The 13344-nt window shown below is 41.8% G+C and overlaps 1 protein-coding gene across 5 annotated transcripts in view; it reads right to left on the bottom strand.

Moving 5' to 3' along the window:
• PFKM (phosphofructokinase, muscle) overlaps positions 1-13344 on the bottom strand; it is a 46081-nt gene that overhangs the window by 17102 nt on the left and 15635 nt on the right. For 2 of the 5 annotated variants that reach the window (XM_032248441.1, XM_032248438.1), the window contains exon 2: positions 5875-5967. In XM_032248441.1, coding sequence (XP_032104332.1) covers positions 5875-5959 — 85 coding nt within the window. In that variant the 5' untranslated portion in view covers positions 5960-5967. Of the gene's footprint in view, positions 1-5874; positions 5968-6056; positions 6152-9221; positions 9357-9742; positions 9916-13344 lie in introns of those variants that run through there. The other 3 variants (XM_032248439.1, XM_032248442.1, XM_032248440.1) reach the window with 3 other exon arrangements.

Genomic DNA, 13344 nt, shown 5'->3' with positions numbered 1-13344 from the left:
CACTTGAGCCCAAGAGTTAAATCCAGTCTGTGTAACACGGTGAGATCCCAACTCTCAAAAAAAAAAAAAAAAAAAAAGAGAGAGAGAAACACACAGAGAGACATACAAAGTACAGCAGAAATAGAGACAAAGAATATCTAAGCCTGCCAGAAGGAAGTCAGAGAAGCTTATACAGAAAAGACAGCATTTGTCCTTAGACCTAAAGGACAATTTCCTTAAAAAACTTTTTTAGTCAGGTGGATAATTTGAGGGAGAGGGAATAGCACAAATAAAGGTGAGGGTCAAAAAATTACTTTAGGTAATTTGGTATTATAAAGAATAAAATACGGCCAGGCATGGTGGCTTACACCTGTAATTCCAGCACTTTGGGGGGCCAAGGGGGCGGATCACGAGGTCAGGAATTTGAGACCAGCTTGGACAACATGGTGAAACCCCATCTCTACTAAAAATACAAAACATTAGCCGGGCATGGTGGTGCATGCCTGTAATCCCAGCTACTCAGGAGGCTGAGGCAGGAGAACCACTTGAACCCGGGAGGCAGGGGTTGCAGTTAGCCAAGATCGCGCCACTGCATTCCAGCCTGGGCAACAGAGCAGGACTCCATCTCCAAAAAAAAAAAAAAAAAAAGAATAATATATAAATGAGGAAGTGGTGAGAGATGAAGCTTTACAGGTGGGCAGGCACCTATATGCCATGAGATGTTTGACTTGTATTCTTCAGGCCAGGGTTTAATTGGAGGTCCATGGGTGATGGGTTTCAGGGAATCCATGAAACCTACAAAACGTTATGAAGTTTTGTGGGCATGGACATTTCTTTTGGGAGAAAATCCACAGCTTTCATTTGATTCTTAAAAGGGTCTGTAACCTTTAAAAGATAAAACAACTTTTCTTTTACAAAAAGAAAAGTTGCAGACAACAAAGAATCCCTGAAGAATTTAGACAGCAGAGGGACTCATATGACAAGATGTGTATCTCAGAAAGATAACTCTAGCAGCAGTGTGAAAGACAGCTTGAGAGAGGGGTTTCTAGCATTAGGAGGTTACGTCGCATCCTAGATAAGAAATGTGAAAGGCCTGGACTGGAAGAGTAGCTTTTGGGACAAAACAAATACTGGATAGAAGACATCTAGGAAACAGAAGCAACAGGACTTATATCCAGGTTGGCAATGTGATTACGTTTCAAGGGTCAGAGAAGGAGAAAATGTCCTGTGATTGATTTCGGCAAAGGGTAAAGTGTGGTACCATTAATTCAGCAGAGGCAGGTTTTGGTTTTGGGAGGTAGGGGTGGGGGTGATACATTCATATTTGGATATGTTGAGTTTGAAGTTCTTGTAGGGCATACATGTGAACATGGAAGAGACGATCTCAAGAGAATATGTGGAATTATAAGGAAAAAGGGCAAGGAATGGAACCTGAGGAAAACCAACATTGAAGGAATAGTAAGGGGAAGGGAGGTTCCATGATGAAAACTAATAAGGGGCAGCAAGAAATATAAAAGGACCAGGATTTAACGATGTCTTAGAAGCCAAAAGAGGGCAGTTTCAAGAAGTGGGAACAGTGTCAAATGCTTTTAATAACTGGTCTAAGGTAAGGCCTGAACGGTTGGGCTTGTCCACAGGAAGTCATTGGTGAGCACTGATGTCAAAGCTCACTTATGACATCACTAATGCAAAGCCCCATGAAATCTAGAAGCCTAAGTTCACACCCTTAAGTTGAAGGAATCAAAACCAAAAAATCTATGAAGAGAGGGGTTTCTCAGTAGCCTGAGGAATAGCCTATGTGTGTGAAAGGAACAACGTCAAAGTCAACACAAAGCCATCAATGCTTTAGGAAAAATGAATGATGTCAGCTCAATAAAATCAGAATAGATATGAAACTAAAGTTTGTTTTCCAGCCTGTCACAAGGTTTACAGGATTCTCTTCTGGATACCTGGAGTTCTAGAGTGTGAATTTGTAATTTTAGGAAAAAAGGGAGAAAATAATTCTGAAATGTATAGGTTGGAACATTGTTTCCTGCTTCCAAGCTGAGTAAATGGTCCTGAAGAAACTCTAACTTAATGCAATCCTGTTGGAATACCCAGAATTAAGAGAGACAAATGACTCAAAAGGTTTTCAGTACAAAAGCAAACAACAGATGGTGGACAGTGACTATCCAAATCTGCCGGGCATAAAAAAAAATCTCACAATAGGGAAATTCTCTTCTCCTTCTGCCTTCCTCTTACCTCAAGCTCACCAACTTCCAAAAGTCATTCATCCTGTCTCTAAGTTGAATATATCTTGAGTGTTTTCCTAGAAACCAAATTTTAGCATGGTCTTTGTACCCTGGGTACCTATGCCTCAAACCCCTAGTTCCCCAAAAATCACAAACTGGGGTATACAAATAGTTCATACTAAGGAGTCCCAGTAATTCTTCGAGCTCTCTAGCCAACCTGACTAGCCCAGTCTGGCCCCAAGCCAGTCCTGGCCAGAGTCTCCCTGGCTGTTCCATGTTGCTCTAAATAACCCTCTATGGCAGCTGTCTGACTTATTAGAAATAAGATGAAGGATAAGATTACAGGCACCATCCAGTAGGTATTCTGGGTATACTCAGGAGGGGCTCTGGAGAATATCATAAGCACATAGTTTGGAGTCTCCAATTACAGCATATTGGAAAGAGGTTTTAGGAAGAACTGTGGTTGATGGGTCTCTACGAGACCAGACAAAAAACAATCTAATACATGACTTGATTATGACATTTTTGAAAGCTGATACTAAATAATTTATTTCTGAACTGGACTTTCATAAAATTTTTTAAAATATATGAGGAATAAATATTTGTTAGAGATGAATTACACTTTCTAATATATATGTAAGTAAAAATTATAAACCCTAGAATAGCAATCCAAAGAGGTAAAAGAATCTGCTTGTGCAAACCTTTAAAAATAGAATAAGCCAGGTGCAGTGGCACATGGCCTGTGGTCTCAGCTACTTGAGAGGCTGAAGCAAGAGGAATGCTTGAGCCAGAAGTTCAAGTCCAGCCTGGGCAGCATAGAAAGATCCTGTCCCATCTCTTAAAAAAAAAAATAGGATAAACATACATTTGTAATGGCTGCCTATCTGAAGACAGAAGGCCAAAGCAGATGACTGACTGAGGTCCTTTCCAGGAGTAGAATATGCCAATACCATAAGGCTAAAGATAGCATAGTTTTGGTGGCTGAAGCCATTCCTAGGCTAGAAAGGGAATTAGAATTTGGTATGACATCAGCCCAGTATCCCAGCGTTCTTTGTATTTCAGCTCAGGATGTCTGATTCCTGGCCATTTTTCTACCTCAAGATATTATTAGCTTTGCTGAGCTCAGGGAATGACAAAGCTGTGACCTCTATGGATTTTACACAGCTCAATCTCACTTTCCCATGTGACCCATAAAGCCTCTGGGGAAAAAAAAAAACAAAAAACATTTCTATATTTCCTCCCTGGGAGAACAAGAGTCCATCAAACTCAGCTCTGGGCAGGCTACTTCTGAATTTGAGCTTCTCCTGCAGGTGGGACCTCTCAGCTCTATTCTGAGTTTCTGTTTTGCCTCCTTGCCTCCCTAGAATTTCCGTTTCTATCACTCTCAGTCCCTAGTGACATGCGGCTGTGATGTTATGGGGATTTGCAGGTGGGATATTTCCCTGGATACACTGTGCCTATCACAGACTCCCATAGGCCTTGGCTCAGCTGGGCCCTTCAGAAATTAGCTTATCTACAGCTGCCTCCATGAAAGAGGGTCTTTCTCTTACAGTAGTGAGTTATGGTCATCACTAGAATAAGAGGGTCTCACTGCTCAGGATCAGAAGCTGGAAGGGCTCTGCTGCTCTTATACCCAAGTTAAATCCTAGGCTGATTTCCCACCCCCCCTTTCACTCTCTCAAGAGCTCTTCTTCATTTTATAACTGTGTATCTTGGCCGGGCGCGGTGGCTCAAGCCTGTAATCCCAGCACTTTGGGAGGCCGAGGCGGGTGGATCACGAGGTCAAGAGATCGAGACCATCCTGGTCAACATGGTGAAACCCCGTCTCTACTAAAAAAATACAAAAAATTAGCTGGGCATGGTGGTGTGTGCCTGTAATCCCAGCTACTAAGGAGGCTGAGGCAGGAGAATTGCCTGAACCCAGGAGGCGGAGGTTGTGGTGAGCCGAGATCGCGCCATTGCACTCCAGCCTGGGTAACAAGAGCGAAACTCCGTCTCAAAAAAAAAACAACAAAACTGTGTATCTTACTTGGATTGTTTAGCAGGCTCTCTTTTCTCTTCCCCTAATCTAACACAGACCATTCTACCAAGGTTGCAGGATCAATGCTCAAGTACATGGTAAGGAATTCAGTATTGGCATGGTACCCTGCCAGCAAAGAAGAGGGAAGCAATAAAAGCCAGGTCTGTGGTTTCTGCAAACTCTACTAAGGCTCTCCACTCCTAAACTCAGACCTCCGTACCCTCCTTCCTCAGTTTCTTCATTCTAGCACTTTCTGATTCATAACCTGTAAAACAATTATAATAAATATTATAAAATAAAGTTAAAAAATAAAGTCTAGCTTTACTAATATATTAATAAGAAATATCATAAGAACAAACGTTTTGTCAGACTTTTTCACTGATATACCCCCCAGTGACCATCATCCTGATTGACACGCAGTACTCACTAATTCATTTTTAATTAATTAATGGTACATGAATTGAGTATTTATGATGTGCCTGCTACTAATCTAAGCACCTTACTTAAATAAAAAGTTCAGTGTCTTGAAATTTACCTTCTCCATGGAGTTTTCTCTGATTAATCCAACCAGGACCTATCATTTCATTATATAAGTAGATTCCACTTGGTTAATGCACACTTGCTTATTTTTACTTATCTGCCTTATGTAAGAATTCTAGTTTCCTCATTAAGCTATATATTCCTAAAGGAATTCAACTTCTTCACAACATACAAGACAGGACTCTATACAAAGTGGGTCCTTAACACAAAGTCTAGGAAAGCTTAGGGACAGTGGTGCAGAGGAGAGGAGTCTAGCTGACATCACTATCCTTCTCTCTTTTTTCCATAATTGGCTTCATGTCCTGTACGCTTTTTAAAGAAATTCTGCCACTTTTCAATGAATCAGAATATATCAGAAGATCAAAGGAGAAATAGGTTTTTTTTTTAAAAAAATCACATACCCTCTCTCTCCCACTCCGTGTTATCTATATACAGAATTTTCATGACTCCCAGGTTTCTTAAATTCAACCTAGAAAAGGGTTTTTGCTGGCTCTGTTTTCTGCCCCTCCACCTCACAGTGGATCTGTATTCATTAACTGCTGCTGTTCCTATTTGTTCAAGGACTAATGAAATGAAAGAGGAGGAAAGGCCACAGAAAATGAAGTGTCTGACTGACCCTGGTCAGTGCAGGAACGCTGCAGACATCAGACTTAATAACTGAAGACCTAGTTGGGACCCACCAAATACCAATTCTGGGTCTTCTCCCATCCCCACCATTACCAAAGTACATGAAGACCAATTCTGGGTCTCCTCCCATCCCTACCATTACCAAAGTATATGAAGTTAATCCACTGACCGCCTTCTCAATAACTTTATCTCTAGTTTCTTCCCAAAGCTGCTTGATAAAACACCACTCTTTTAGGTTCCCGAGGACCAAAAGAGCCCCAGTCTTCAAAGAAACTTGGAAAGAAGTTTTATGAAGATGTGGGTAAATAAAAGCACAGCAAATAAAATTCAAATGCACTTGGGGACTTAAGCCTCACAGAAATTTTTAGGAAAGTCCAAAATTCCAGTGAACCTAAGAATAATTCTATTATATGGGCTAAGGGAGTCAGTAAATTCCGAAAGGCCCACCAGCCGTGTTTTTTGTCCCCTCTTCCTTACCTTGGGCATCTCCACCAGAAGTTAAGACAGCAATGGCTTTGCCAATCCCCAAGGTTTTGGCTGCATGGTGCTCTTCATGGGTCATGATCCACTCTAGAATTTAAGACAATGGTCAGTTAAGACACAGTAGGAATCAAGATGCCACTAGCTCAACAAATGGCTAATAGACTGGCTAGAGCCACCTCAGTCAGGCTCTCCCACGACACCAAGTCTGGGCTTTGCAGCCTGAGAGCTTTGGACTTCTTTCAGAGGAGAGCCACACCCTTGTCGACTGACAAGCTGAAATGTCACGTAATCAAGCCCAAGACTACTAAGGTCCTACATAATCCCTTCCTGATCCCTCCCACCCCAATTGGAACCTATTGGAGAATAAAGTAAGGTCAGGGAAAAGAGAATTTGACTGAATAGAAATGAGAAAGGGAGGAAGAAAGTTGAGTTAGCCTCAAGGATTCCTCCCTTTTCAATGAAGGGATAGGTCATTGCAGAGGTTAAGAATCAGATGAGGTTTGGGGCACTGATGACAATCAGCAAAGGAGAAGTAGAAGAACAAGGGTAGGTTGGATTATAATTAAGATTAGGGTTGGGTGTTATGTAGTTGTGCTATTGGAATGGGGTTAGGTGATACGAAGTTGAAACTGGAGTCTGAAGTTATGAAGGCACATCGGAGTTAGGTAAATTAACGATGTCAGTCTCAGGAGTGGTCAGGGGCTTTCTATGGCTCTTCCCTCTCAGGCTGTCAGCCTCTTGAGCATTTCTTGATCCTTGGCCTCTGGGTCTTGCCCCACACATTACTACATGCTATCAAATGAGAAGATTAACACAAAATCATTGCCATATATATACAGATGTGTACCTATGACATGGGAACACTTTCATATTTTGTTCTTTAGGGATTACCTCTCTCAAAGGAACACACAAAAGGACATACTTTTGTATCCATAAAATGCCAGTGGAATTATCACTCTCCCAGTTTTCCAGGCTAAAACCTGTTATTTTAAATTTATCTCCCTTCCTCTCAGATTCAAAACAGTAACTAAACCCTATTATTCTCCCTTCTTATTATCTTCCTTTATCCATCCCCTTTCTATCCTCATTGCCATTTTCCACCTGAATTGCTTACTACAATAGCTGGTCTCACTGTGCTTGTGTTCCTTTCTTCACTCTATTAGAGACACAAAATAAACCTTCATAGAAAGGTTATAGGTCCCTAGGCTTCAGTGGAGATGTGTATTCATTCACAGGAACCCAAGTTTTAAGGGCAGCTTGTGCTTGCTTCTACCCTGCAACTGGAGAACTCAGGGTAGCTGCTTATAGAGACATAGGTCACATAAAAACACAAATCCACACAAATAATAAAATAATGCAATGAGACATATATGAAGACATACCTTCACAAACATGCATTGTGTTAAGAGACAGATTAATGAACACACTACATATAAACAGTGCTGACAGATAAGGTGCCAACTTCTTGGGTTGGCATTTGAAGCTTCCACAATCTAGGCCTTGCATATAGCTTCAACTTTTGGTCCTATATATTCTCTGCTCCATTGTCACCTGAACATTACTTTGCTGTTCCCACTTCTGTGCCTGGGCACGCTGCATCCCTTGTCCAGATGGCTACCCTAGCCCTTTCTACAGATTCACACACCATTCCATCATTTAAGGCCAGTGATAGCTGTACCCTTATTAAACATTCACTGATTACCACTGGTGAAGGAAGTCTTCTTTGGACTTCCTCTAATCACATATTGTCCGAACTGGATCATTCATTTAGCACTTAAATACTGCTTTATGTGGCTTTTTATTTTTTGAGATAGAGTCTTGTTCTGGAGTACAGTGGTATAATCTTGGCTCACTGCAACCTCCATCTCCCAGGTTCAAGCAATTCTCCTGCCTCAGCCTCCCGAGTAGCTGGGATTACAAGCATGCACCACTGCACCAGGCTAATTTTTGTATCTTCAGTTGAGACAGGTTTTCGCCATGTTGGCCAGGCTGGTCTTGAACACCTGACCTCAGGTGATCCATCTGCCTAGGCCTCCCAAAGTGCTGGGATAACAGGCATGAACCACCATACTCGGCCTGCTTTATGTGGCATTTTAATTGCTTCTTACGCACTGAAAAGATGGTTGGACTAGATCACGGGTCAGCGTATCACAGCTTGCAGGCCAAATCCAGCCTTTCTCGTGTTTTTGTATGGCAGTAAGCTGTGAAATGTTTTTATATTTTTTAGTGGTTGCAAAAAGTACTTCATGACATGTGAAAAATGTAAGTTCAAATTTCAGTGTGCAAACTACCTTCATTCATTCACGTATTATCATGGCTGTTTTCATGCTACAACAGCAGAATGGATATTGTGACAGAGACCCATGAGTCTGCAGTCTAAAATATTTACTATCTGGACTTTTACAGACAAAGTTTGCCAATCGCTGGACTGGATGGCTGTAAAGTCATTTTCTTTTTATTTTTTTTTTTTTTGTGTAGAGATGGAGTTTCACTCTTATTACCCAGGCTGGAGTGCAATGGCGCAATCTTGGCTCACCGCAACCTCCGCCTCCTGGGTTCAGGCAATTCTCCTGCCTCAGCCTCCTGAGTAGCTGGGATTACAGGCACGTGCCACCATGCCCAGCTAATTTTTTGTATTTTTAGTAGAGACGGGGTTTCACCATGTTGACCAGGATGGTCTCGATCTCTTGACCTCGTGATCCACCCGCCTCGGCCTCCCAAAGTGCTGGGATTACAGGCGTGAGCCACCGCGCCCGGCTGTAAAGTCATTTTCCCTAACTAGACTGAGAACTCCTCCTGAGCAGGGATCATGATCATTTTTAAAAATTCTCCCACAGCCTACTAAGACTTGCAAAGTCCATGTACATTAACAGGACCCCAATAAATACTTGTTGAAAGCATTAATGAGCTAGTGAACTGCATGAAATACAAATATATGAAAAATGAAAAATAGGCTTGGATACATACCTCCATATTCCTTTTACTTCTAAAACACACTCCTATACAACTTGGACTTAAGAAATCATATAGTGACAAACAGTGAAAGGAATATACGGACACGCGTGAACAGAGACACTCTTATTTAACTGGAATGTCCATGTCCAAATTTCTCCTGTCTTCAGAAAAGAAAGATTAAGTGACTAGGGAAAATAGGAAGGCAAAAAAAGTGTAAAGTAAAGAACAAGACATCTGGGTGTGCTGATCCCTTTCCCCCTGTTTTTTCTTCTCATTCACTATTGGAGCTCATGACAGGGTAGAAGCCCACACAGGGCTCTTCCAGCCCTGGAAGCGTCAGTGAGGGAGAAAATTCGCCATAACAAGGGGAGTTTAAGAATGCTGACCTGTAAAAAACAGCTCATGTTCTTCTCCTGAAATCTCTAAGACAGTTATAGAGGCACAGGACACAGAAATTCATGCAGACTCCTGTATAAGCATCCCTTACAGACCCACAATGACACGCACGTAGAGAGAAACAGATATTAAAACGTATCTCTAAAATCACGTGTGTATATAAGCACGCGGCAGGGAGAAACAGAAGCAACATCAGAAGCGCACTGATTTGAATTGGGTGAGTGCCAGGGTAGGGTTAGGCAGTCAAGGGCAACCCGTCCGAGCCCCACCCACCCATCCCTGATTCCCGAGGAATGCAGCAGAGCCTGCAACCGGAGGGGGCTGCCCAAGGGGCTAGGATTCTTCACGACTGCCCTGCCCATCCCCCTCTTGGCTCCGGCTTCTGATGCCGTACATCTTCTTCTTTTCCCTTCTGCTCCTTTCAGTTCTCCCTACCGCCTGCTCCCAGCCCATACCTTCCTGCCTCACTCCCAGTTCTCCCCCTTGCTCTTCACTCAGCCGCCCCTCTTGCCTTTTAGTCTTAGCTCTCCTCCGCCGCTGCTTTCTTGCAGATTGTCCTTGGGAAAGGGGGGGAGGGGTGCTCGGGGAACAAGGGGAGGAGCCAGGTGGAGGCAACGAGGGAGGGTGAAGGAGGAAAGGCTTCCCAACCTCCACTAACAGATGCTGACAAGAAGGCTCCGCCTCCTCCTGCTTGCCTTTCTCCTCCTCTTCCTCCTCCCTCTAAGAACTCGGCTTACATATGGCAGCGGCTTAGTTTCTTCACTCCTAAGAGTCCTGGGGTCCTCATAGCTATATAGAGAGCCATCAGCATCTTTATTTAATGGGAATAAGAAATTACCTCGTTGCGTCACTTGTTTTCAACAGAGACAACTTTTTTCTAGACCAGACTGCCTAAGACATCTTGCATTCCAACATCTTCAGCAACTGGTAATAAAACCTGCCCTTCTGGCCCTATCTGACCTCGATCCGTCTTTAAGCAAACATTTATTGGGAGTCTGTGTGCTAGATTTTGTATTAGGTGCTGAGAGATTTAAAAAATAAATATAGTGCCTGCCTTTGAGGAACATTAAATTATGACATCTTCTATAGAACAGCCTCAAAAACTTCGTTTACATTTACATTACCTTTCTCAGAGAAAGTACAGGGCAGCTAGCTACTTGGAATGGAAGTGTCTAGAGGCAAGGGCGTGGCTGTGACAGCTACTTCTCAAGCCTGCATTGGGGAGGAATGGGGGCGGAATTCTGGCAATGAAGCAAGCATATAAATTGGGTTCCACAGCAAACAGATCTATAATGGAAACCGGTCAGATGCTCCCAGAGCAAGAGGTGCATTCATTACTGAAGTCTCGCCTTCCCTTGCTCCACCTATTCTCTTGCTTCAGTGTCTCCACAGTCAGGTCTCCTCTTGCTTTTACCACTGCCCTTCCTCTTGCTTACTTTTATCTCTACCCCTGCACATTCTGGCACAAACAATACAAATGCAAGTGACTAGGAGATAAAACCATTTGACCACACAAAGTGAAAGCATTTGTGCTCCAAGTTGTACCATCAAGAAAGTGGAAAGACAACCCACAGAATGGGAGAAAATATTTGCAAATCATATATCTGATGAGGGCCTGGCATCCAGAATAAAGAATTCATTTGCAACTCACTAAGAATGTAAACCAAAAATAAAATTCTAAGCCCCTCAACCATCTGAATGGACCCCTACCCTCAGCCAAGCGTATTCCAAAGTTAATATGAAAAACTAATTCAGGCCTTGATGGAAATGGGGAGCAGAACATGCCTCATTATTCCTTCCTCCCTTTTGGAATTACTGTTAGAACAGACTCTTTTAAGTCTGATAAGAAACATTTACAATCTATTCTCTGAAACCTGCTACCTGGAGGCCTCATTTACCTGATAAAGCCTTGGTCTTCACAACCCTTACCTTAACCCAGACATTCCTTTCTATTGATTCTAAGTCTTTGGACAGTAACTTAACTCTTTTGACCAATTTCCAATCAGAAAATCTTTGAATCTACCTATGACTTGGAAGCCCCACTCCCTCATCCCCGCTACCAGCTGTCCCAAGACTGAATGAATTGTACATCTTACATGTATTCACTGATATCTTACAGCTCCCTAAAATATGTAAAACCAACTTGTGGCCTGACCGTCTTGAACACATGCTCTCAGGATCTCCTGAGGGCTGTGTCATAGGGGGATAATGGTCATTCATATTTGGCTCAGAATAATATCTTCAAATATTTTACAGTTTGACTTTTTTCATTGACAATAAAAAGAAAATAACTCAATTTAAAAATGGGCAAAAGAGTTGACCAGAGAAGATATACAGGTGGCAAATAAACATGAAAAGATGTCAACATCATATGTCATTAGCGAACTGCAAATTAAAACAATGGGATACCACTACACATCTATTAGAATGATTTAAAAAAAAAAAAAAAGCCTGACAATACCAAATGCTAATGAGAATGTGGAACCACAGAAACTTTCATTAATTGTTGTTGGGAATACACAATGTTATAGTCACTGTAGAAGACAGTTTGACAGTTTCTTACAAAGCTAAATGTTGTCTTACCACATGATCCAGCAATAGCCCTCCTAAGAATTTACCTGAATGAGTTGAAAATTATGTCCACACAAAAACCCGCACATGAATGTTTATAGAAGCTTTATTCATAATTGCCAAAAGCTGAAAACAACCAAGATGTCCCTCAAAAGGGGAATAAACAAACTGTGATTCAGATATACAATGGAATATTTTTCAACAATAAAAAGAAATGATCTATCAAGCCATGAAATGACATAGTGAAACGAGCCAGTGTGAAAAGGCTGCATACTGTATGATTCCAACTCTATGACAACCTGGAAAAGATAAAACTATGGAGACAATAAAAATATCAGTTGTTACCTGGGGCTTGGGATACAGAAGAAGAGATGAATAGGTGGAGCACAGGGGATTTTAGGGGCACTAAAATTATTCGGTATGATGCTATAACAGACACGTGACCTGCATTTGTCATGACATTATGCTTTGTGAAATTCATAGAACAAAGAGTAAATATTGGGTTATCAATTATGACAAGTGTTCCATTTGTATTAGTGTGGTACCCTTGTCATAATTGATAACCCAATATTTATTGGCTAAATAACCCAATATTTAACCCCAATGTAAATTATGGAATTTAGCTAATAATAATGTATAAATATTGGGTTATCAATTATGACAAGGGTATCACACTAATGGAAGATATTATAAATAGGGAAAACTGGCCAGGCACAGTGGCTCACACCTGTAATCCCAGTCCTGTGAACCCAAAGTCCATCAACCTAAAGTCCAGCTCTTTGGGAGGTCCAGGCAGGCGAATTGTTAGAGCTCAGGAATTCAAGACCAGGCTGGGCTACATGGTGAAACCTCATCTCTACAAAAATATAAAAAATTAGCCGAGTGTGGTGGTGCATGCTTGTAGTCCCAGCTACTTGGGAGGCTAAGGTAGGAGAATGACTTGAGCCTGAGAGGCAGAGCTTGCAATGAGCTAAGATTGTGCCACTGCACTCCAGCCTGGGCAACAGAGCGAGATCCTGTCTCAAAAATAAAAAATAAAAATATGAGCAAAGGCTTGAATAGACATTTCTCTAAAGACAATATATAATGGCTAATAAGTACAAGAAAAGAGGCTCAACATCAATAGCCATTAGGGTAATGCAAATCAAAACTACTTCATTTAAGTTAAAATACTATTTCATATCCATTAGAATGGCTATTAACAAAAAAGTAAAAAAGAAAGGAAGAAGGAAGGAAGGAGGGAGGGAGGGGTGAAGAGAGAGGAAGGGAGGAAGGAAGAAAGGAAAAAGAAAAGGAAGGAGGGAGGAAAAGAGGGAAAGAAATAAAGGAGGGAGGGACTGAAGGAGAGAGAGGAAGAAAGGAAGGAAGGAAAGGAGGGAGGGAGGGAGAGAAGGGAAAGGAAGGGAGAAAAAGAAAGAAAAGTGTTAGGCTGTGAATAAATTGGAACCCTTCTGCATTGCTGATGGGAATGTAAAGTGGTGCAGCTGCAGTGGAAATTTGGCAGTTCCTCAAAATGTTAAACATAGAGTTGTCATTTTTTTT

Source organism: Sapajus apella, unplaced genomic scaffold (genome assembly GCF_009761245.1).
Source record: "Sapajus apella isolate SASKATOON/1434 unplaced genomic scaffold, GSC_monkey_1.0 scaffold66, whole genome shotgun sequence".
NCBI lineage: Eukaryota > Metazoa > Chordata > Mammalia > Primates > Cebidae > Sapajus > Sapajus apella.
Note: the sequence above shows the minus strand (reverse complement) of the source record. Positions and strands in the feature narration are given on the sequence as shown.